Source organism: Tamandua tetradactyla, chromosome 4 (assembly GCF_023851605.1).
Source record: "Tamandua tetradactyla isolate mTamTet1 chromosome 4, mTamTet1.pri, whole genome shotgun sequence".
NCBI classification, from domain to species: Eukaryota; Metazoa; Chordata; class Mammalia; order Pilosa; family Myrmecophagidae; genus Tamandua; species Tamandua tetradactyla.
In genome coordinates, this window is record NC_135330.1 from 141,456,663 (window position 1) to 141,484,141 (window position 27,479).

At 36.8% G+C, this 27,479-nt stretch overlaps 1 protein-coding gene across 5 annotated transcripts in view; it reads right to left on the reverse strand.

Annotated features, from left to right (window-relative positions):
* Nucleotides 1-27,479, reverse strand: part of KLF12 (KLF transcription factor 12) — a 483,475-nt gene that overhangs the window by 327,789 nt on the left and 128,207 nt on the right. For all 5 annotated transcript variants that reach the window (XM_077158427.1, XM_077158426.1, XM_077158429.1 and 2 more), the window contains one exon: nt 6,904-6,967. In XM_077158427.1, the coding sequence (XP_077014542.1) occupies nt 6,904-6,936 (33 nt within the window). In that variant the 5' untranslated portion in view covers nt 6,937-6,967. The remainder of the gene's footprint in view (nt 1-6,903; nt 6,968-27,479) is intronic.

Below are 27,479 nucleotides of genomic sequence, written 5' to 3' on the forward strand. Positions count from 1 at the left end.
GTAGACCAGATAATACACGTGCCAACTACCACAGCATAACCATTGCCTCTCAAGATTTTATTTCCTCTAAGAGGAAACAGGATGTATATATTCTTTATCAACATCGAGAGTAATAATATAAAACCAGACCCCCAGACTAGAAGCTGACACAGCAATACACAGAAATAGGAAACCCTATAGCCCTCACCCAAGCATATTATTCCATCGAAGGAGGGAAAATCTCCAGATGCCAACACAAGTAACAGATTTTCTTAAAGCCAAAGTGACTACAGTCTAAACACAACAAATATGGCATAAAAGAACAACAATGGCTACTTCAGTGAGCACTCAGTAACTTCCAGGCAATGTAATACGGCTTAAGCATTTTCTTCACATTTACCTTCAAAATGACTTTATGCAGTCGGCAGTATTCTTACCCCATATCACAGGTGAGGCAACTGAGTAAAGAAATGAGGTAAGGCAACTCATCCAAGACAACAGATTTTGGTAGAGGGGGAATGCAAAGCCAGACCGTCTGAGTACAGAGCCATGCTCTTAAATGACTACAAGTTCAGCCCTCTATGTGTGCCTGGAATGCACTACATTTAAAAGACCCTTACACTTAAAAGATCACTGGTTGAAGATGGTGATGCAAAGGCATTTTCATACCCTTTTTTCGAACCCAGCCAAAAATTTCTAGAATGAGTTTAGAATAAAGAGCAAAAACTCTTTACAGAAAAAGTAAAATACAAGTTCTGAATTCCAAATTATCAACCAACGTGTCCCCCCACCAAATACTCTGAAACCTGGGAGGACACAGAAAGTTGATGCATACCTCTCCTCAGACCTTGAGCAAGAATAAGAATTTTCTAAAAAGTAAAAATCACAGTTATGAAAGTCCTATCTAATGTCTGATTAGAACGAAGACATCCGGGGGCATGATCAAATGATCTGCGAATACAAGTGTCTCGGAAAGCAAGGACAGTGGTGCTAAAAGAGCAAACATACTGACATGCCATTTCATAGAGCCTTGCTCTGGGCAAGGGGGTCCGTGGAAAGTGGCAAAAGCAATTTAGACAGGAGTCCTTGTCTTATGAGGCTTTGTATACAATGGGAACAGAGGGGAGACTCTGGAAATAACATCTCTATTTAGAGTACACTTGAAATAAATTCAAATCAAAGATTTAGGCTCATCTAGCTTATTCCCAAACCATCTACACCTTCTTACAGGGTACTGTGGCAAATACTGGCCCCATTTAAAGATGGTTACTAATCAGAGAGAAGCCACCAGGGAATATGCATAAAAAGAGCAAATATAAAAGGCAAGAGAGAAATGTAAACAAAAGGTCAGGGAAGAACAAACATTGCAAGAGGAATAATCCAAGCAAACAGATGAAGAATTTAGACAAATTAACACTTCATAGACTCATACACCAAAAAATTACAGACAACAGGATCTCTCTTTAAAAAGAAAAGTTCAAGGAAAAAGTACAAGGGTTCAAATGATAAAATAGAAGATATCTAAAAGAAATGAAAATAAGCTGGCAGACTCTGAAATATTGCTGAGATGAAAGGCACTTTGAGAACAAAAAACAATGTGACCAAAAACACAGAAAAGATGTTGAAGAGGAAAGCATATTAAATGAAATAAAGAGAAAAGATATAAAAATTAAAAGATGAAGATCAGAGAGCTGGGAAGACAAATGACAGATATTATACAATGACCGGAGTTTTTTTAAAAAGGAACAAAAAAATTGAAAGGAATATATTTTAAATATAATTTTAAATTCCTAATATAAAAACAAACCTACACCTCAGAGCTTTAGAGCATGAACAAAGAAAAACTGATGAACAATGATAAAAACCAAGACATAGTAGACAAAGTTACTGAACTTTGAAGTTAATAAAAATAATCTATAGACATCTGGACAAAAAGCAAAACAAGAGTAAGTGGAAAGATTAGTTTGCTTTAGTCTTTTTGGTAACATCAAATACCGGAAACTAGTGAAGTATTGCTTCCATATTTCTTAGGGAAATAATAATTAAGATTAAATAGCTTTCAAAATTATTGTTAGCAATCAGAAAATAAATGTTAACCTTAATTATTTTTCAAAAATGATAGTAAAAAGGAGGAAAAGGAAGTTAGAAAGCAGCATCATTAATTTCCCCACTTGTCATACTGAAAAGTCAAAAAGAAGCCATTTAAAGTTAAATTGGATAACTTTAAAGTTTTTCAAACTCAGAAGTTTTTTCCTTAACTTTTAAGTAATAACATCACTTTAATGAAGGAACAGTGATCTGGTATTAATAAATTTCTTCAGTTTCAATTCAGTTTCTACTTCATTACATTGGAAATGAACTGAAAAATTACTATTTCCATTTATAAATACCAAATATAAATATGATCCTACTTTTTGTAAAACTGCCTCTATCTATTTGCATACTTAAAAACAGAAAGATGCTCTTACAAATGCCCACCAATTGCAGGTTTTCAGAACTGTTTGGGACCTTTGACCCATTTTCCTTCTAACACCTCTTATGGAAATGGGAATATCTACCCTATGATGGTCCCTTTTTGTATACAGGCAGCAGATAATTTATTCTGAGTTTTACAGGTCTGGAGGCAGAGGAGAATTTTGCCTTAGGTCAGACCATGCCTGTAACTGGTTCTGATGAGATTTTTTATACTGTTTCTGACTTGGTATTGTATCTGTACTGTTACTGAAATGGTTTACAGCTCTGTGATATTGTGATGGAATGAATGTATTTTGTATATGGAAAGGACATATCTTTCTGGGGTCCAGAGAGTGGAATGTGCTGGTTTGAAACTGTTGTATACCCCAGAAAAGCCATGTTCTTTCATTCTGTTTCAATATTGTTGAGTGGGATCTCTTTTATTGTTTCCATGGAGATATGACCCACCCAGTTATGGGTGGGACCTGCTGATTAGGTGGTTTCCACAGAGATACATCTCCACCCATTCAAGGTGGGGTCACTTACTGGAGGTCATTTAAGAAGGAAATCCCCATTTTCAGAAAAGCTGCAGAGCCCACACAGCCAAACCTTTTCTGCTTTCTGCAAAGATGCAGAAAGAAAACGCCCCTGGAAAGCTGTGTGAAGAAGCCAAGAGAGAAAGCCAGCCAGGTAGGTGCCTTCCCAGCTGAGAGAAATTCCCAGACATCTTCAGCCCCTTTTGGAGTCAAGATATCTTTCTCTACATGTCTTAGTTTAGAAATTTTTAATGGCCTTGAACTGTAAACTTGTAATATAATACATTACCTTTTTAAAAGCAAAAAAAAAAAAGCTCACTAAATGTTAACAGAAGTCAAGGAGAAGTAAGGTAAGAAGTTTTGGATGTTTTACTATTTTTAAAATAAGCAATGCACCAGCTTTTCAAATAAAGCTATTATTCTATTTTTCAATAATGGTATAATCTTTCTCAAATTCCAATATGACATTTTGTTCTCTATTCCCAGATAAGAAAAATGTGACACCCAAAGTAGAAGTGACTTGACAGAAATGGTCTAATTCTGAATGATATTTTAATTATTATGATAAACCCACTAATTTTCTTCCTACTATTATTGAATCTATTGATTTGGTTCAATAAAAGGAAGACCTTCTAATATAATTATACATGCCTGAAAATGGGATGATTGGAAATACAAACTAGGAAATTCCAATATGATGCTAAGTAACCAACCAACCTGTTACAAAAAGTAGTCATGCATCATGCAAATGTTGGCATCAATGACCCCTAAGAACCCTTCTAACCCTAAAAATGTCTGTCTTCATGATGTGAAGTCACACAATAATGCCACTCACCCTTGTCTTATACTATAGAAATAATAGCCACACCATGCATACCTTTTACAGCTTTAAAATACTTCGTATTTTTCACCCCCATCACAAATCTTGAAATAGGTAAGATAGGTGTTATTAATTCCACTTTGTATTTGAGAAAATTAAAATTCAGTAAGGATTCTGGTCATTTTGCAAGATTCTGCTCACTGCTCCAGTTAGACAGACAGATAATTGCAGGGCCAACATGTCCTTTTTTTCTTTTTTTTTTAAATTCTAAGTTTACTGCCCAGGCAGCTACCCTATACCCACTGAAAGGAGCTCAATGCTGACAAAGTTTCGTTTACATCAACTGTGCTTTTCTTAACAACTGTAGCTACTTAGTTCAAAATGGAAGGAAGGCTGGATTGCTGCTATACGATCCTTCCATTCTGTATGAAAAAAAACAGCCTTGGAACATCCTAGGAAAGAAATTCACAGAAAAGAAAAGCAACCACATTTTACATATTCATCACTGTGAAACAAAACCATTTTTGTTTGGAATTAAGGCATTCCTGGAAAGGCTTGCTAATGTCCTCTTGGCTTCCCAGCACACCAAGTCTCTACCTGGTGAATGATGGGTGATATAAACAGCTGTTCATCAGAGGCAGTCACAGAGCACAGATTTTAATATAGACTCTGATAAGCCGGGCTGATGTATATCCATGTGTATGTTTTGGACACCTGCCCTAAGCCAGCTGCTGAGAAGCACTCAGTAAACATACTGACATGGCAGGAAAATAAACGGAGGAAAGCAATGAGCCAAAGCCATAAAGAAGCCACCATATTAAGAACAAGAGCAACTGTTAAAATATATTTAAAGGATCTATAGACCAGATTTTATACTGATGTTTGTTGAGGAGAAAGTAATGTATGACTGGGGTCTTTTTAGGATCTACTGGAAGTTTTCTAATGGCAGGTGGCAAAGGGACAAATTCAAATGCAATGAAATTGAGTAAAGGAAAAAACTTAATGCAAATATATATATACTTTAAGGAAAAAGCAGACGACAAATGAATGCTCCTGGAAGTCAGACTTTTAATATGGCCACAAAATAATTTTACAAATCTGAAGGAGATTGTTTAAATATTAGTGCCTGGGCAAAGGATATACTGTAGCTCTTGGCAAGGTTTTATCACCACTAGCAAACTGGAAATTACAATACAGTTTTAAGAGCCATATTTAAAACCCTTTTCAATTATGTAGACAGTGGCAATGTTAACTTCCACCACTGACATTTTAAGAACTTCATCTTCATACTAACCTTGTCAATATCTTTGAAATATAGAGAAGATAAAATCTCAAACTCTGCAATTCTCTCTCTGAATCTGACTGTTAAAACTAATAATACCTGATACAAGCAGACTTAAAGGCAAGCCAATGTAGAATGCAGAAAATCAATGCATTTTCTCTTCTAAGACAGTTTATACCTTAAAATACGGATTGAAAATATTAAAAACAGAAATGAGAAAAATAATTCAATGGACAAAACACATTAAGTGAAATACTCACTGCTCCTTCCTCTATAAAGACTTCTGAATCATGAATCACAAGCTATGAGGCACAACCACTTAGAATGAATCACTTATATTACAGTCATTCATGATAATATTTTCAGAGTTTATCCTTAGGGTACACAGTAACACAACAATTCTCTTTGCTATCATCGTCCATTGTCATCATCAAATTAGTTACAGAACTACGATACTGCCAAAATTTATAAACTTACAAAGCTAACACTGATCCTTCCGAACATAAAAATTTAATGACAACTGAATAAGAACATAAATTAATATTATGTCAACATCATGCATAAGGGATAAATATATTTTGAGATAAGCCAGGAAAATATAAATTTACTACCTTTACCCCAGTAGTCCCAAGAAATGCAATTTTTTTAACTTCTCTTTTTAAATCAAATTATCAATGGTATGTTGGAACCAGCTCATCCCGACCTCATGAGCTGTACAATGAATTATCACAAAGTAAAAATACCTCCATATAGCCAATACTCAGGCCAAGAACAGAGCATTATCAATACCCTAAGAAGTCTCTGTTGTACAAAATCTGAATCAACAGTCACTCTAGAAGTCTGAAAACTTCCCAGATACAAATATAAGAAAGGAGAAATTTCAGTGAGGAGGATGGGAAAAGATGCTTCAAGTATAAGATGCATGTAACATAATGGAAGATCTTTCATAAATAACTGTGAAACCGGGCTGGCAAAAAAAATATGACATGGCACATATTTCTTTGGAAGCAGCAAGACTAATGGGAAAAAGAAAATTTGAAATTATATATGTTATGCATCTATATGGAGAGTGATGAGGCCCAATGAGACCAGATCTTTTCAGCATAAAAACCTTATTCACAAAGTGAGGATCATTTAACATTATGGAATTTTCTTAGTATTATCTATGACTTTTATATCACAACCAGTGTAGAGTACAAGGACAGGGCAAATGTAGTACCAGGGAAGCTCAAACGACCATCACGAATAAATCAATGACCAGTGTTTGATTACTGTTGAAATTCATGGGCTCACTCCCCCCCCGCCCCCAAATTCACACTGTTTGTGAGAAGCCAAAGTTAAAGCTTTGCATAGCGTTCCCACATCATTTAGGAAAGCAGAGACTGTGGGTGCAAAGAGGACAGTGTTTGATGGCAATCATGCCCCATACGGTGCTGATATTAGGATCGAGCTCATAGGAACTGATGTATATTAAACAAAGTCTCGGGTTCTTTGTTGTTGTTGCTTTTCTATTCCAGTGATCAGTTGTAATAAGTGTTTTTTTTTCATTTGTTAATATTAATCTGAAAGTTGATTTTTAAAATACCAACTTACACCTTGGAAACTAATGGCAGCTAAATCTCCAAGAAAAAAAAAAAACTGGTTACCACCTATAAATTGCTTTATATTTAAGAGGTTAAAAATAAAAATTAGACTTTATAGACAGATGAGTGTGTATAACTATTGACCTCTGCTCATATCAGGACAAGGAAGTGTTCTAATGAGTATAGCTGCCCAAAAGTAATACTTGAAATTCAAGTATTTTCAACACAAACACAGTCTGACTAACCAACCTTTACTGACTTCCTCTTCATATGGATATTCATTCATCCATTTGTTTCTCGAGTCACATTGATCCTGCAAAAAAAAAAAAAAAAAAAAATCAAAAGAAATGAGAAAAAGTTCCACATGACGATGATATTCCTCCATTTAACAAATGAACAAATGTTAACAATTCTCCATTTCTTTAAGCTCCTGATTATTGGAGCAACATAATAAAAATGATAAGATGGAAGAATTTTTTTTTAATTATCCTTTGCTTGTTCTTCTAAAGAGTGGCCAGGTAAAGGGGAAAATGGTGGTATCAGCACTAGTAATGATGAAATGAAAGATCCTGGTACAAGATAATAAGATTTAAAAAAATACAGAAAAAAAAAGGCAAAGAAAGAGAGAGATGCAATAGAGAAAGAAGTCTGGGGAAAAAATGACTAACTGGTTTAAAAGTAAAGTCACGGGCGGGCCACGGTGGCTCAGCAGGCAAGAATGCTTGCCTGCCATGCCAGAGGACCTGGGTTTGATTCCCGGTGCCTGCCCATGTAAAAATAAATAAATAAATAAGAGTAAAGTCACAAATATTCAAACTGGAGCACTTCATTGAACTGAGTTATATCATTAGCATTAAAGAGATTCAAAAGTAATGCTACTTTACAGGGGAAGTGATCAATTGTTTTCTCTTTACAGTAGATACAAATGGTGTATGATATTTAATGTGAATAATTTTCAATGGTTTCATATTGCTCAACATAAACCAATTTTTAAAAAACTGAATGGATCTAGGTTAATGTAAGCAACTTCTTAAAAATTAAAGAAACATGAATTAAGGTAAAACTACATGTGGCATACAAAAAGTTACAAATCTCTAGGACCATCAATGTCACCAAATATAATTAAATATTGCTGGCTCGGAGAGATGTGACTGCAGATCATTTGCCCCATTTTGATGTATCTTGGAAAGTCTTCCTATTTATTCTACTCTTGGCATTATGTAACTTGTTTCAGAATTTCCATTTCATGAAGCATATTTTCTTTGGCATTCAGGTAAGCCAGCTTATTAAACACAGCTGATCTTTTTTTTTTCCCCTTTTGGAACTACTCTCAGGAGGGGGTAAGCCTTGGAGCTCACAGCAGCACCCATTCCTTGCCAATGTCCGTGTCTTGTAGCACTGGGTCAGGTTTCCTGTGTTCCAATATTTCTGGGCAGCAAAGAGTTCACTCACTTATAAGGCCTTGAAATGAAGCAGAATTCACAAGTTTTATGACCGTGGCCTGTGAATGGAACTGGCCTTTAATTATATATGAATATAACTATATATGAATATATGAAAAATATACATGAATATATAATGTCTCAAGGTTGCACCCCAACTTTATACTAAACCTTTTATTATTACTAGGAATGCTATTAAGCAACATGAGTTGTATTTTAATACTATGATGGCAGAGCTAAAAATATCTTCTTGAAATTCAGAGTATTTCTATTCCATATTATGAAACAATAACATAGTAACCCTAGAAAGAATTTAAGTCAGCTAAAACACTGTGTTTCTTATTAAACACATGTTGGTCTTTTATAGTCTTCAAAATGTATCTAATCCAATCAATTCCAACTTCTTAGCAGAATGTACCATTTGCTTCAACATCTGGCTTCAGTCTTACATTCTGGCTGATTATATTTCAAACCATGTTTTAAAATTCCCTTCTAAACATTTTAATGTATCGTCACCATTTTCACATACTTAATGATTAATCTAAAATTCATTATTTATCCCTTACCTAATAATTTATTACTGAAAATGTTTAAATATCCAGCTATGTAAATCTCACATGCACCAGGGGCTCTGCAAGCCTGTAGGAAACCTTGTACACCCAGAAAGGATGCCCCCTCCAGGCAAACACAGACAGACTCTGATGAGGACACAGAGCCTGGAAACTAAAGATGCCAGATCCCCACCCACCCCTGAGTCCAAGCACCATCATCTTACACTATTTTACCCAGCAGCTCTAGTCTGCACCTTTAATTATTTCCTTAGAGTATAGCTGTAGAAGCATAATCACTGAATCAAAATAATATGAACTTTTCCCAGGTTTTCAAAATACAGCACTAAATTTTTTTTTAATTTATTAATTAAAAAAATAAGAAACAAAATAAAACAACATACATAATCAGTAATTCACAATATCATCACCTAGTTGCATATTCATCATTTCTTAGAACATTTGCATCAATTCAGAAAAAGAAACAAAAAGACAATAGAAAAAGAAATAAAACAAACACAGGAAAGAGAAAAAAAAGATTATACCTATCATACGCCTTACTCCTTGCCTTCACTGATCACCAGCACTTCAAACTAAATTTATTTCAACATTTGTTCCCCCTATTATTTATTTTTATTCCATATGTTCTACTTGTCTGTTGACAAGGTAGATAAAAGGAGCATCAGACACAAGGTTTTCACAATCACACAGTCACATTGTTACAGCTGTATCATTATTCAATCATCTTCAAGAAACATGGCTACTGGAACACAGTTCTATATTTTCAGGCAGTTCCCTCCAGCCTCTCCATTACATCTTGAATAATAAGATAAGCACTAAATTCTTAAAAGCTGCAACAGTTTATACTTTCACCACGAGAAGAATCAAGTACTAACGCTGTGCCATTCTCACCTGTTTCCCAATACATACATAGCACAGAGTCATGCAAATTTTAGAAAGAGCAATCATGTTTGTCAAATGAAGAAGTGATGCTAATAATGAGGAATGGAAGGAACCCCTGCCCCACCTTTATGTCACGTGGATATTTCTTACTTAGGCCTTCGTTACATATTTGTATTTTTAGGGTACAATTAGTCTGCACACTAAAATAAATGTTAAATTATATAAACTGTACATAACACAGTATCATATGATCATACATTTTTAGAGCATTTGAGGATTTACAAAGTATCCTAATGTTATCTTAACAAGTCAGTGAGGTGACCAGATTAACTATTTCAAGATCCATTTGATAAGGATGAAACTGATCTTGGAGGGGTAAGCCACATACTTGAGGTAAAAAGCTACATACTGTCAGGGTGTTTATAAAACCCTCCTTAGTCTCTCGTCTCTGAAGGATTCTTTGCGGTAACCCATGCCTTTTATTTTTATAACCACCTCCAGTTTAATGTATACTTCTGTATATTTGAAATCAGGAACAGTCTGGTACAGTACTAACTTTTGCTTTCCATCCACATTAAGCAACTTTTAAATATTTACCTGCCATACACATAAATGGCATCACTCCTTAATCAACAGTCCAGGTGTTTAACAGGTAAAAAAAAAAAAAAAAAAAAAGTCCCTAATTTGAGACCACATGATAAAATAGACAACTGTCTTATTTTGTTCATGCTAAGGGGACTCTGGGTTGTTCCCCAAAACCCTATTAAAATTAGCCCTGACATTAAATAATAAAACTTAAAACTACACATTTCCAATAAGTTAGTATCTCATCAATTTCTTAATTAAAGGATTCCTTAGGTCAGCAAACAAATTTATGAAATTATACAGCATAGCTTCCTAAAGCACTCCCCCAAACTTTGAAGGACTCTGCCTTCAGGGAAAAACTCACTATACCTGGTTTGGTAAGCACTTTCCTGGCTTCAAAATGATTCTCAATTGGCTTTAGGTGAAGAAAAGTAAAGCTCTGGTTATTTATCTCAAAGGTGAAAAATATGACAAAATGGATAACATATTACACTTTGGAGAGAATTTTAAGATTTACTTTAAAACAAAAAAACTATTGCCTAGAACCATGGATAAACTAATAATATTTTAGTGGAGAGTTTAGACATTCTAGTTACAATTCTCTTCAGTAGCTGTAAGCAATAGAGAACGATTTTCCAAATTCTTCACTTTTTTTGTTTCCTCCTTTAAAAGTTTCATCTCCCAGCTTCCTTTAGAATCCAAAGTGAGCACCCAGGACAACAGAAATGACCTTGGCCATTAATGAAAGAGAGGTTCTCTACCTTAACAAGGAAGGAATTACTGCAGAATAACTACCACGGAGAACAGACATTATAGGCATTCTGGTACACTACAGTACCAGGCTGCTCTCTCTCCATCCCCTCTTAAGTGATCTATTATCACTTAATCTTTAAAGGTTCTCAATCTTTAAAGGTCATTGCTTAATATATTCTAAATACTTCAAGATGCATGAGTACACTTGTAGCTAGCTCCTCTAGGATTCCCTTTATGTGTTTTTAAACAGACACAGAGAAACAAGTTGTAAAGATGTTTGTAGACATGTGACTACGCAGAGCATTTCACTCTTTGTCCAAAGGTAATTTAGTTATTTTGTTTCAAGTAAACTGAATCCTGGTGCTGGTACAGCAACCCCTTTTGGAATTCTGTTGTCTAGATTCAGCTTTACAAAATCACTGCTTCATTAGCTGTGATCCTGTATTTTCAAGTGCTGATGAAAAAAAAAAATCAGGCAATAAAATTCGACATACATATCCAATTCAGTCACCATAACTTTTACACCTAATTAAGGAACAGGCAAGCTTTGTGCATGTAAGTCTGGGGTATTATATAACAGATTCAGCTTTGGCTCACTCTGCATCAAAGTTTCTTCTATATGATTTTTTTTTTAATTTTCATTTAAAATGATTTCTGTTTCATCTGTCCCAGTGATTTCTCTTGGGAAATAAAACTTTTGAAAATTAATCTAATCTAAATATTTCTTGAAATGGATGCAAATCTAAGTGCTACATTTTCATTGCTATTTTGACTTAAAATAAAAAGAGAAGCTTAAGACACAAAGCGTATGCTTGTTGCTAGGTGACAGGTGACACCTACTATATCTGTCTGATCTTGTACAGCATGAGATAAGTACTATTCAGAGAAGACATGGATTTCCATTGGATACACATCACTCTCTATAAAGAAGTGAATCAGTGTTCATATATTTTCTAATATAAGACTTTTATAGTCAGAGAACCATATCTGTATGAATATCTGATTTCAAAGATGCCTCTCACAATAGAAGAGGATGTTCTTTATCTAATTTTCATTTTGGTTATACATGTTTTACTTTCTAAATCTATAAATGAAATACATATACCTTTCAGTATATTGAAGTTCATGTGATTGAAGATAAAAGTGATAATACTTATTATGGATGACATTCAGTTAAGGTATGTAGTCCATACAGAAAGAATAATTCTTATAATAAGGAAATTACTTTCATATTTAGCAATACAAGACCACCATTTAAAAAGTTCTAATTAGGACTTCCGGAGAAGATGGCGGCTCAGTAAGATGCGCGGATCTTAGTTCCTCCTCCAGAACAGCTACTGGGAAGTAGAAACGGTACAGAACAGCTCCCAGAGCCACGACAGAGACCAAGAAGACAGCGTATCCTATTCTGGAACAACTAACTGGCTGGGAGAACCTGCTGCGGTGAGATCACCGAGGGGCGCGCGATGCCCCGGACCGGGGCGGCAGGCGGCCGGAGTCCCTCCCTCCCTCCTTCCCGGGCCGGCTGGGAGAATTGGACAGGCGATCCCCTCAAGCCGTGGCGGCTGCTGCACCCCCCTGCACGCGCGACCCCCCAGACCAACTGGGAGAATTGGATTGGAGATCCTCCAAGCCACGCAGACCGGCGACTGGGGTCCCTTCCAAACACGTGGCTTCCCGGTCTGGCTGGGAACGGTGGATAGGCACTCCCCCAAGCCGAGGCGGCCGGCGCCCCCAAGCCATGCTTGGCACCCCAGGCCGGCTGGGAAATTTGGACAGGGGCTCCCCCAAGCCACGGCGGCCGGCACCCCCCCACCACGCTTGACATCCCGGGCCGGCTGGGAAATTTGGACAGGCACTCACCCAAGCCGCGGAGGCCGGGGCCCCGCCACCACGCTTGGCGTCCCAGGCTGACTGAGAAACTTGGACAGGCGCTCCCCCAAGCCGCGGAGGCCGACGACCCTCCCCACGCGCGGACTCCCGGGCCAGCTGGGAGATTGGGATTGGCACTCCCCCAAGTCGCTTCGGATGACGACCCTTCCCCACAGCCAGAGTTTTCCAAAGTTAAAGGAGCCACATCATCTTTTACTAGTGGGACCCGCAGACAGGCGAGGGCCATGAGCGCCACCTACTGGGCAGGATAAGAAAAACAGAGCCCAGAGATTTCACAGAAAAATCTTTCAACCTGTTGGGTCCCACACCCAGGGAAAGCTGATTAAATGCCCAGGCGCAAGCAGAAAATAACGGATCTCGCTCGGAAAATTGAAGATATGGCCCAGTCAAAGGAACAAACCAATAGTTCAAATGAGATACAGGAGCTGAGACAACTAATGCTGAATAAATGAACAGAAATGGAAAACTTCTTCAAAGACCAAATCAATAAATTGAGGGAGGACATGAAGAAGACATGAGCTGAACAAAAAGAAGAAATAGAAAAACCGAAAAAAACAAATCACAGAACTTATGGGAGTGAAGGACAAAGTAGAAAAGATGGAAAAAGCAATGGATACCTACAATGGTAGATTTAAAGAAACAGAAGCTAGAATTAGTGAATTGGAGGATGGAACATCTGAATTCCAAAAAGAAACAGAAACTATAGGGAAAAGAAGGGAACAATTTGAGCAGGGGATCAGGGAACTGAATGACAATATGAAGCGCACAAACATACGTGTTCTGGGTGTCCCAGAAGGAGAAGAGAAGGGAAAGGTAGGAGAAAAACTAATGGAAGAAATTATCACCGAAAATTTCCCAACTCTTATGAAAGACCTGAAATTACAGATCCAAGAAATGCAGCACACCCCAAAGAGATCAGAACCAAATAGGCGTTCTCCAAGACACTTACTAGTTAGAATGTCAGAGGTTAAAGAGAAAGAGAGGATCTTGAAAGCAGCGAGAGAGAAGTAATCCATCACATACAAGGGAAACCCAATAAGACTATGTGTAGATGTCTGGGAAACCCAATAAGACTATGTGTAGATTTCTCAGCAGAAACCATGGAAGCTAGAAGACAGTGGGGTGATATATTTAAATTACTAAAAGAGAAAAACTGCCAACCAAGTCTTCTATATCCAGCAAAATTGTCCTTCAAAAATGAGGGAGAAATTAAAACATTCTCAGACAAAAAGTCACTGAGAGAATTTGTGACCAAGAGACCAGCTCTGCAAGAAATACTAAAGGGAGCACTACAGTCAGATACGAAAAGACAGAAGAGAGAGGTATGGAGAAGAGTGTAGAAAGAAGGAAAGTCAGATATGATATATATAATACAAAAGGCAAAATGGTAGAGGAAAATATTATCCAAACAGTAATAACACTAAATGCTAATGGACTGAATTCCCCAATCAAAAGGCATAGACTGGCAGAATGGATTAAAAAACTGGATCCTTCTATATGCTGCCTACAGGAAACACATCTTAGACCCAAAGATAAACATAGGTTGAAAGTGAAAGGTTGGGAAAAGATATTTCATGCAAATAACAACCAGAAAAAAGCAGGAGTAGCTATATTAATATCCAACAAATTAGACTTCAAATGTAAAACAGTTAAAAGAGACAAAGAAGGTCACTATCTACTAATAAAAGGAACAATTCAACAAGAAAACATAACAATCATAAATATTTATGCACTGAACCAGAATGCCCCAAAATACGTGACGAATACACTGCAAACACTGAAAAGGGAAATAGACACATATACCATAATAGTTGGAGACTTCAATTCACCACTCTCATCAATGGACAGAACATCTAGACAGAGGATCAATAAAGAAATAGAGAATTTGAATATCACAATAAATGAGCTAGACTTAACAGATATTTATAGGACATAACTTTCCACAACAGCAGGATACACCTTTTTCTCAAGTGCTCATGGATCATTCTCAAAGATAGACCATATGCTGGGTCACAAAGCAAGTCTTAACAAATTTAAAAAGATTGAAATCATACACAACACTTTCTCGGATCATAAAGGAATGAGGTTGGAAATCAATAATAGGCAGAGTGCCAGAAAATTCACAAATACGTGGAGGCTCAACAACACACTCTTAAACAAAGAGCGGGTCAAAGAAGAAATTGCAAGAGAAATTAGTAAATATCTCAAGGCGAATGAAAACAAAAACACAACATATCAAAACCTATGGGACGCAGCAAAGGCAGTGCTAAGAGGGAAATTTATTGCCCTAAATGCCTATATCAAAAAAGAAGAAAAGGCAAAAATGAAGGAATTAACTGTTCACTTGGAAGAACTGGAGAAAGAACAACAAACTAACCCCAAAGCAAGCAAAAGGAAAGAAATAACAAAGATTAGAGCAGAAATAAATGAAATGCAAAACATGAAAACAATAGAGAAAATCAGTAAGACCAGAAGTTGGTTCTATGAGAAAATCAATAAGATTGATGGGCCCTTAGCAAGATTGACAAAAAGAAGAAGAGAGAGGATGCAAATAAATAAGATCAGAAATGGAAGAGGAGACATAACTACTGACCTCACAGAAATAAAGGAGGTAATAACAGGATACTATGAACAACTTTACGCTAATAAATACAACAATTTAGATGAAATGGACGGGTTCCTGGAAAGACATGAACAACCAATTTTGACTCAAGAAGAAATAGATGACCTCAACAAACCAATCACAAGTAAAGAAATTGAATCAGTCATTCAAAAGCTTCCTAAAAAGAAAAGTCCAGGACCAGACAGCTTCACATGTGAATTCTATCAAACATTCCAGAAAGAATTAGTAACAACTCTCCTCAAACTCTTCAAAAAAATCGAAGTGGAGGGAAAGCTACCTAATTGATTCTATGAAGCCAACATCACCCTCATACCAAAACCAGGCAAAGATATTACAAAAACAGAAAACTACAGACCAATCTCTCTAATGAATATAGATGCAAAAATCCTCAACAAAATTCTAGCAAATCGAATCCAACAACACATTAAAAGAATTATACATCATGACCAAGTAGGATTCACCCCAGGTATGCAAGGATGGTTTAACATAAGAAAATCAATTCATGCAATACACCATATCAACAAATCAAAGCAAAAAATCACATGATCATCTCAATTGATGCAGAGAAGGCATTTGAAAAGATTCAACATCCTTTCCTGTTGAAAACACTTTTCAAAAGCTAGGAATACAAGGGAACTTCCTTAAAATGATAGAGGGAATATATGAAAAACCCACAGCTAATATCATCCTCAATGGGGAAAAATTGAAAACTTCCCCCCTAAGATCAAGAACAAGACAAGGATGTCCATTACCACCACTATTATTCAACATCGTGTTGGAGGTTCTAGCCAGAGCAATTAGACAAGAAAAAGAAATACAAGGCATCAAAATTGGAAAGGAAGAAGTAAAACTATCACTGTTTGCAGACGATATGATACTACACGTCGAAAACCCGGAAAAATCCACAACAAAAATACTAGAGCTAATAAATGAGTACAGCAAAGTAGCAGGTTACAAGATCAACATTCAAAAATCTGTAGCATTTCTATACACTAGCAATGAACAAGCGGAGGGGGAAATCAAGAAACGAATCCCATTTACAATTGCAACTAAAAGAATAAAATACCTAGGAATAAATTTAACTAAAGAGACAAAAAACCTATATAAAGAAAACTACAAAAAACTGCTAAAAGAAATCACAGAAGACCTAAATAGATGGAAGGGCATACCATGTTCATGGATTGGAAGACTAAATATAGTTAAGATGTCAATCCTACCTAAATTAATTTACAGATTCAACGCAATACCAATCAAAATCCCAACAACTTGCTTTTCAGAAATAGAAAAACCAATAATCAAATTTATCTGGAAGGGCAGGGTGCCCCGAATTGCTAAAAACATCTTGAGGAAAAAAAACGAAACTGGAGGTCTCGCGCTGCCTGACTTTAAGGCATATTATGAAGCCACAGTGGTCAAAACAGCATGGTATTGGCATAAAGATAGATATATCGACCAATGGAATCGAATAGAGTGCTCAGATATAGACCCTCTCATCTATGGACATTTGATCTTTGATAAGGCAGTCAAGCCAACTCACCTGGGACAGAGCAGTCTCTTCAATAAATGGTGCCTAGAGAACTGGATATCCATATGCAAAAAAATGAAAGAAGACCCATCTCTCACACCCTATACAAAAGTTAACTCAAAATGGATCAAAGATCTAAACACTAGGTCTAAGACCATAAAACAGATAGAGGAAAATGCTGGGAGATATCTTATGGATCTTACAACTGGAGGCGGTTTTATGGACCTTAAACCTAAAGCAAGAACACTGAAGAAGGAAATAAATAAATGGGAGCTCCTCAAAATTAAACACTTTTGTGCATCAAAGAACTTCATCAAGAAAGTAGAAAGACCGCCTACACAATGGGGGACAATATTTGGAAATGATATATCAGATAAAGGTCTAGTATCCAGAATTTATAAAGAGATTGTTCATCTCAACAACAAAAGACAGCCAACCCAATTACAAAATGGGAAAAAGACTTGAAGAGACACCTCTCAGAAGAGGAAATACAAATGGCCAAAAGGCACATGAAGAGATGCTCAATGTCCCTGGCCATTAGAGAAATGCAAATCAAAACCACAATGAGATATCATCTCACACCCACCAGAATGGCCATTATCAACAAAACAGAAAATGACAAGTGCTGGAGAGGATGCGGAGAAAGAGGCACACTTATCCACTGTTGGTGGGAATGTCAAATGGTGCAACCACTGTGGAAGGCAGTTTGGCGGTTCCTCAAAAAGCTGAATATAGAATTGCCATACGACCCAGCAATACCATTGCTGGGAATATACTCAAAGGACTTAAGGGCAAAGACACAAACGGACATTTGCACACCAATGTTTATAGCAGCGTTATTTACAATTGCAAAGAGATGGAAACAGCCAAAATCTCCATCAACAGAAGAGTGGCTAAACAAACTGTGGTATATACATACGATGGAATACTATGCAGCTTTAAGACAGGATAAACTTATGAAGCATGTAATAACATGGATGGACCTACAGAACATTATGCTGAGTGAGTCTAGCCAAAAACTAAAGGACAAATACTGTATGGTCCCACTGATGTGAACAGACATTCGAGAATAAATTTGGAATATGTCCTTGATAACAGAGTCCAGCAGGAGGTAGAAACAGGGTAAGATAATGGCCAATTGGAGTTGAAGGGATACAGACGGTGTAACAGGACTAGATACAAAAACTCAAAAATGGACAGCACATTAATACCTAATTGTAAAGTAATCATGTTAAAACACTGAATGAAGCTGCATCTGAGCTATAGGTTTTTGTTTTGTTTTGTTTTGATTTTACTATTATTACTTTTATTTTTTTCTCTATATTAACACTCTATATCTTTTTCGGTTATGTTGCTAGTTCTTCTAAACCAATGCATATGTACTAAGAAATGATGATCATGCATCTATGTGATGATGTTAAGAATTACTGATTGCATATGTAGAAAGGTATGATCTCTAAATGTTGGGTTAATTTCTTTTTTTCCATTAATTAAAAAAAAAAAAAAAGAGAACAGGTAATTGGAGCTGAAGGGATACAGACTGTACAACGGGACTGGATATAAAAACTCAGAAATGGACAGCACAATACTACCCAATTGTAATGCAATTATGTTAAAACACTGAATGAAGCTGCATGTGAGGTATAGGTTTTTTGTTTTTTTTCTTTCTATTATTGTTTTAATTCTTATTCTGTTGTCTTTTTATTTCTTTTACTAAATCGATGCAAATGTACTAAGAAATGATGAATATGCAACCATGTGATGTTATTAAGAATTGCTGATTGTACATGTAGATTGGAATGATTTCTAATTGTTTTGTTAATTCTTTTTTTAATTAATAAAAAAAAAAAAAAAAGAAGATATATCGACCAATGGAATCGAATAGAGTGTTCAGATATAGACCCTCTCATCTATGGACATTTGATCTTTGATAAGGCAGTCAAGCCAACTCACCTGGGACAGAGCAGTCTCTTCAATAAATGGTGCCTAGAGAACTGGATATCCATATGCAAAAGAATGAAAGAGGACCCGTATCTCACACCCTATACAAAAGTTAACTCAAAATGGATCAAAGATCTAAACATTAGGTCCAAGACCATAAAACAGTTAGAGGAAAATGTAGGGAGATATCTTATGAAACTTACAATTGGAGGTGGTTTTATGGACCTTAAACCTAAAGCAAGAGCACTGAAGAAAGAAAGAAAGAAATGGGAGCTCCTCAAAATTAAACACTTTTGTGCATCAAAGAACTTCATCAAGAAAGTAGAAAGACAGCCTACACAATGGGAGACAATATTTGGAAATGACATATCAGATAAAGTTCTAGTATCCAGAATTTATAAAGAGACTGTTCAACTCAACAACAAAAAGACAGCCAATCCAATCACAAAATGGGAAAAAGACTTGAAGAGACACCTCTCAGAAGAGGAAATACAAATGGCCAAAAGGCACATGAAGAGATGCTCAATGTCCCTGGCCATTAGAGAAATGCAAATCAAAACCACAATGAGATATCATCTCACACCCACCAGAATGGCCATTATCAACAAAACAGAAAATGACAAGTGCTGGAGAGGATGTGGAGAAAGAGGCACACTTATCCACTGTTGGTGGGAATGTCAAATGGTGCAACCACTGTGGAAGGCAGTTTGGCGATTCCTCAAAAAGCTGAATATAGAATTGCCATACGACCCAGCAATACCATTGCTGGGAATATACTCAAAGGACTTAAGGGCAAAGACACAAACGGACATTTGCACACCAATGTTTATAGCAGCGTTATTTACAATTGCAAAGAGATGGAAACAGCCAAAATGTCCATCAACAGACGAGTGGCTAAACAAACTGTGGTATATACATACGATGGAATATTATGCACCTCTAAGACAGAATAAACTTATGAAGCATGTAATAACATGGATGGACCTAGAGAACATTATGCTGAGTGAGACTAGCCAAAAACTAAAGGACAAATACTGTATGGTCCCACTGATGTAAACCGACATTCGAGAATAAACTTGGAATATGTCATTGGTAACAGAGACCAGCAGGAGTTAGAAACAGGGTAAGATAATGGGTAAATGGAGCTGAAGGGATACAGACTGTGCAACAGGACTAGATACAAAAACTCAAAAATGGACAGCACAATAATACCTAATTGTAATGTAATTATGTTAAAACACTGAATGAAGCTGCATCTGAGCTATAGTTTTTTTTTTTGTTTGTTTGTGTCTTGTGTTTTTTTAGTATTTATTTATTATTATTATTATTATTTTTATATTTTTCTCTATATTAACATTCTATATCTTTTTCTGTTGTTTTGCTAGTTCTTTTCATAAATCGATGCAAATGTACTAAGAAATGATGATCATACATCTACGTGATGATGTTAAGAATTACTGATTGCATATGTAGAATGGAATGATTTCTAAATGTTGTGTTAATTTTTTTCTTTAATTAATAAAAATAAATAAAAATAAAAAATTCTAATGAATTAAAAAAAGAAAATAGCACAAAAAACTCCAACGTAGATTATTTCCTCGTAATTACACATCACCTTTACAGCATTACATCTCTTCCCTGAAACAAAATCCAATCACAAAGCCCCACCCCTCTCTCCTTTGACACATAAAATAATCCAGGTGATAGATAATATGGAAACTTCAGGAGCTTCCTTACATCCACAATCTCATATGAATGGACACCACGCTGCACTCTGCACTGTGAGAAAAGATATACAGTATCACGAAAAAGATCTAGATAGGAAGGGCAGACTGAATGAGCACCACCTTCACACTGAGGAGTAATGTAACTTGGGAAAAGCGGCTTAACCTTTATATGCCCCCTTTTCTTTATTTTTTAAACTGGTTTCATTAAGCCCCCCCCCCCTTTTTTGGAGGGGGTATGTCTTAGACTATTCGAAAAAGAGAATATTATGATGTGTATACCAGGTTGCCTGGCATATTGACATATTCAACAACTTCCAGTCTTGCCCCATTCTCTATGTTTATGGTCAAATGTCCAAACTCCTTTTTCTCACCCAAATTTCCTGAAAATCAGGAACAAGCAGTGACCTGTTTTAGCTCAAGTTATACTTCTTCAATAGCACCTTGACTGTATGTTTCTTATGGGAAGGTCCTAGGGATACACAAACAATAGGGTTTCCACCCTAGGCTCTACAGCAGACCGTCTGTAACTCATCCATTCAGAGAATTCGACGATATAAGAGGTAATAGAAATAGCAGAAACAGAGTTCAAAGGTCACCGATAACCCATATCTAATAACGATCCCTGTTAGAAATCTGATAGTTACACATAAATCAACTGAAAATTCTCAATTTATACAACCGTTCTTTCCTATTTCCAGTTTTATATTCCATGAAACTATGCTTCCACGCAGGAATTCATTATTATTAAAAAAGTAGACAATTCACAAAGAGCAAACTTTAACAGTTAAGGGCCCACTTGGAGTAAGATATGCTTCAGCGGTCATTTAAGAGAAGAGTTCACTGAATAAGCAGCCCATTTTCAGTGGCAGGAGACAGAGCAATACTCTTTTAATCGGTTTTCCGCTTCCAATCTTTCCCATCAGTCTATATATATATAGTGAACAAATAAACCTTAAAAAGAAACCACAGCAAATGAATGAAGCATTCCTTTCACACATATCATACTCAATATAAAAGTTTGAAAAGTAATTTATGCTACATTCATATTCAGGTGTAAGGTTCATTTTATTAAGACTGCAGAGTCAAAAAACTGATTTGTACTTCAAAGGATTGACAAAATGATTAAATTTTATCTTTGTATGCCTAATTTATATGATTTGGATTGTAACACAAATATAAGTCTGTGTTCACATACTTGCACGTAAAACTACTGCATGTACTACATTCTGCCAAAAGTAACTTGGCCAAGCACAAATTTGCATTCACTTTTGAGAACACTGACATCCTTCTCTTAATTACCTCTTTATCAGGATGTGCTTTAAATCTTCATGCTAAAAATGTTAAAATCGTTGGGGTTTTTAAGTGGCTGGTGGGGGTATGGGGTGAATAGAATATGAGTGTCCATTATATTTAGTACTAATTTTAAATCATAACTCACAAAGCCTGAAAATGTCTCTACTACATTTCGACAGGCGTTGTCTGAGCTTAGCTAAGCACATTATGGAGTAAATAACTACAAATTTTATATATTAAATATCCATGATACACTTAAGAGAAGTAAGTTACCCCATCTATATCCAGCACACATACTTGGCTTTCCTATTAATGTCTGCCTTATATGTTTAGCCTGCCAATGCCTAGCAAGATAAATAACATTCAAATGCATAGTAAACAGTTTGCTTAGAGAGCAAATTATTTTGTAGTCCATCACAACAATAGTTGATTAAAATATGTTGCTTTTATCCAGCTTTGAATTAATTCATGTGAAATAAAACAAACATTTATTAAATTGTGGGGAAAACATTCCATCAAAGCGTAAAACCTGAGTAGAAAAACAAATGGCACAAGCTTAATTATGGTTGACATTTAAATGAAATTTGCATTTTCAAAATATTTTATAACATTAAAAAGTATCAGGCATGGTATTTTTAGGATACTTTTAGGTATAATCTCTTCACAAATCTGAACCCAAGGAAGCTTTAAAATAGGCAGATGTTACAATATAATTTGAAAGATGGATCACAGAACTGAATAAATCTGTTTTACTGACATTTTGACATAGTGATACAGAAACAAGAGGATTTATTTGATATTTTTCAATGAATATCTTATGGGTTGCTGAATATCTCATTGAACAATAGTTTTGAATGGCTAAAAGCATCAATCCAGTGTTTGCATTTAGACACCATAATCTTTGTCCCTATGTTGCCTCATAACCTGGTCTATTCAACAGAGAGCTAGCTGTCATAATAAATACACAGTCAATTAGTACTTCCCAGAGATGGGCAAATAAGTAATTGTCATATGGATTGTTTATACTTAGGCTTCTCTCACAAATAAATACCAGAAAATCAAAATAATATTTGTTAAGAATGGCAAAAGATATGTTGACTTGTTTTTAAAAGGCCAAAGACTCCTTTAAAAATTAAAAAATAACGAATTTGGAGATCAACAAATATAATGCAAGCACTTGCTGCGAGGTGATGAAGGTTACTGATTTATAACAGTGATAGATATTACATGGCACATATACTCTGTTATTAATTCAGTCATGAATCACCTATATGTCAAGCAGTTAGGACATCAAAAATCATACCTGCTCTAAAGAAGCTCAGACAGCAAAGGTGAGCCAGATGTAAATGAGTAAAATAATTAAAACAATAACAGCTATCATCTATTGAATGTTTACTATATGTTTAACATTGGCTGGGAAATATATTATTTAACTAAATGCATGTACAAAGCATAGCTATCCTCGTGAACTATGATTAATATCCCCATTTACCATGGAATTAACTGATTAAAGGTCATTTCCTTAATCTAAATAAAGATGTTACCTTTAATAACATTAAATAGAATTGCTGGTGAAAGAATATCAAAGTATACCAAGAAGCTGAGGGAACCCAAAGAGTCTTTACAGAGGAAGTGACATAAAACTTAGTCTTGAAAATGGGGAAGAAGAGACATTTCAGGGAAAGGGGATATACTGGAGATCAGTAAATACAAATCTGGGTTTAAGAACAATCATACACATACACATAAACACGTACTGTTTCTTAAGAATGTGTGCTTGGAGTTAGAACACTTGAAAATCAGTATTACCCTTTATACCAACGGTTAAAAAAGCTGAAAAAGTGATCAGATTTCACCTAGGGATATGAATGAAACTGATATGGAGAGGACGGAGGTAAATGAGAATACTGGGTAAAGGATGATATGGCCCTTATTTTCAAACTTCAACCTCTGTGTGAGACCAAAGGGGGAGATGTTTATCAGATACAAAATTCATATTTTGGGTGCACATTATCTAATTTAACTTGTATAGTCAGTTTACTTGAACACAATAATTACATGGACTCTTGAACAGGCATGAGATCTTGCTGGTTTGTACAGGTTAGTGTGCTGTCCTGATATATCTCAGAGTAATCTGGGCAGAGAATAAAAATGTATTTGCAAAGTCCCCTTAGGGGACTAGGGAGAAAGGAGAAAATATTCAACTTCCCCATCTGGGGAATTCTTGATATTCTCACAAGCAGTGGAGACAACCAATTCAGTAAGCTGAGCCCTCAATCTTGGGTTTGCCCCAATGTAACTTATTCCTGTAAAGAATCTAAGCCTACTGATAATTACGTCTAAGCGTCACCCAGGGTCAAACTCTTCTGTTGCTCAGATGTAAACTCTTTCTCTAAGCCAACAACTTGACAGGTGAACTCACTGCCCGTGTTTCCCACCCAAGTAGGATATGACTCCCAGGGGTGTAAATCTCCCTGGCAATGTGTGACAGGACTCCTGGGGATGTGCTGGGACCTGCATCATGGAATTGAGAAAGCCTTCTTGACCTAAAGGGGGAAGAGAGAAATGAGACAAAATAAAGGTTCAGTGGCTGAGAGATTTCAGAGTCGAGAGATTGTTCTTATGCATTATATAGATACCCCTTTTTAGTTTATGGTGTATTAGAGTGGCTAGAGGGAAGTACCTGAAGCTGTTAAACTGTAATCCAGTAATCTTAATTCTTGAAGACTGCATGACTATGTAGCTTTTACAATGTGACTGTGATTGTGAAAACCTTGCGTCTGATGCTCCTTTAATCCAGGGTATGGACAGATGAGTAAAATAATAGTAATAATAAAATACTAGGGACTTCCGGAGAAGATGGCGGCTTAGTAAGACGCGCGGATCTTAGTTTCTCCTCCAGGACAGCTACTAGGGGAGTAGAAACGATACAGAACAGCTCCCAAAGCCACAACAGAGATAAAAAGGACAGCGTACCCCATCCTGGAACGGCTGGCTGGCTGAGAGAACTCGCTCTGGTGAGATTGCCGAGGGGCGCGGGCTTCACCGGGCGGGGCGGCAAGCGGCCGGAGTCACTCCCTTCCCCCTCCCCAGGCCGGCTGGGAGAATTGGACAGGTGGTCCCCTCAAACCGCGGCGGCTGGTGCCCACACCACGCACGGCCCCCCGGACCAACTGAGAGAATTGGATCAGAAATCCCCAGGCCTCGGAGAAAGGTGACGGGGGAAGGGGCCCCTTCCAAACCCGTGACTCCCCGGGAACGTGCACTCTCCCGGGTGGGCCGCTGCCGCTGGCGCCCTCCCGCCACGCTTGTAGCCCCGGGCCGACTAGGAAATTCGGACGGGTGCTTTCCCGGGCTGTGGTGGCCAGCGACCCTGCCCGCGTTCGGATCCTGGGCCGGCTCGCACTCTTCCAAGCCGCTTCGGCTAGCGAACCTCCTGGACGGCGAGAGTTTTCCAAAGTTAAAGGACCCACAGCACCTTTTACTGGTGGGACCCGCAGACAAACGTGTGCCACGAGCGCCACCTACTGGGTAGGATAAGAAAAAACAGAACCCAGAGATTTCACAGAAAAATCTTACAACCTTGTTGGGTCCGACACCCAGGGAAATCTGACTAAATGCCCAGACGCCAGCAGCAGAAGATAACGGTCCACGCTCAGAAGATTGAGAATATGGCCCAGTCAAATGAACAAACCAATAGTTCAGATGAGATACAGGAGCTGAGACAACTAATGCTGAATATACAAACAGAAATGGAAAACCTCTTCAAAAACGAAATCGATAAATTGAGGGAGGACATGAAGAAGACATGGGCTGAACATAAAGAAGAAATAGAAAAACTGAAAAAACAAATCACAGAACTTATGGAAGTAAAGGACAAAGTAGAAAAGACAGAAAAAACAATGGATACCTACAATGATAGATTCAAAGAGACAGAAGATAGAATTAGTGATTTGGAGGATGGAACATCTGAATTCCAAAAACAAACAGAAACTATCGGGAAAAGAATGGAAAAATTTGAACAGGGTATCAGGGAACTCAAGGACAATATGAACCGCACAAATATACGTGTTGTCGGTGTCCCAGAAGGAGAACAGAAGGGAAAAGGAGGAGAAAAACTAATGGAAGAAATTATCACTGAAAATTTCCCAACTCTTATGAAAGACCTAAAATTACAGATACAAGAAGTGCAGCGCACCCCAAAGAGATTAGACCCAAATAGGCGTTCTCCAAGACACTAGTTAGAATGTCAGAGGTCAAAGAGAAAGAGAGGATCTTGAAAGCAGCAAGAGAAAAACAAACCATCACATACAAGGGAAACCCAATAAGACTATGTGTAGATTTCTCAGCAGAAACCATGGAGGCTAGAAGACAGTGGGGTGATATATTTAAATTACTAAAAGAGAAAAACTGCAAACCAAGACTCCTATATCCAGCAAAATTGTCCTTCAAAAATGAGGGAGAAATTAAAACATTCTCAGACAAAAAGTCACTGAGAGAATTTGTGACCAAGAGACCAGCTCTGCAAGAAATACTAAAGGGAGCGCTAGAGTCAGAAACGAAAAGACAGAAGAGAGAGGTATGGAGAAGAGTGTAGAAAGAAGGAAAGTCAGATATGATATATATAATACAAAAGGCAAAATGGTAGAGGAAAATATTATCCAAACAGTAATAACACTAAATATTAATGGACTGAATTCCCCAATCAAAAGACATAGACTGGCAGAATGGATTAAAAATACTAGGGAGAGATAAGGGGTAAAAATTGGGTAGACTGAAATACTGTGGGTCAATGAGATGGAAGGTAAGGGGTATGGGATGTATGAGTTCTTTTTTCTTCTTTTTATTTCTTTTTTTGCAGTGATACAAATGTTCTAAAAAGTGATCACGGTGTAGAAGACACAACAATGTGATGATTATATAATATGGTTGGACTGTATGTGTGTGTGGATATTTCTCAATAAAATTATTTTTAAAAAAGAATATGTGTATACTCTCTCTCACATACACATACATCCTAGGAATTAGCATATTTACACTGATCAGTCTATGCCATCTGAAGATGGGCTCTAATAAAGGAAAAAAAAGTTGTGTGCTTTTTTTCATTAAAAAATATCTGTCTTATAATTTAAAGGGATTTATATTTTGTATGCTAAACCAGCATCAATAAAATATGATTAAGAGAAACGAATAATATGGAAAAAAAGACGTGAAGGATTGTAAAACTTCCATATGATTACTAACATATCTGGCATCTCAGAGAGCAAATATTTCAAAACATTATTCAACAATGAATCAGTGGGCAGGTCATGGTGGCTCAGCAGGCAAGAATGCTTGCCTGCCATGCCAGAGGACCCAGGTTTGATTCCCGGTGCCTGCCCATATTAAAAAACAAAAAACAATGAATCAGTGGCAATATGTCCAAGGTAGAAATATCTCTCTCTCTCCCTCACACATGCACACATACACACACACACACACATTCAAACAGTGAAAAACTGACCAGAGGAAAAATCCTGAGGAGTATGTAAATTACACAGAAAAATTTATTTTTAATACTCCAAAATTTCATGATTTTGAAAAATAGTAGTA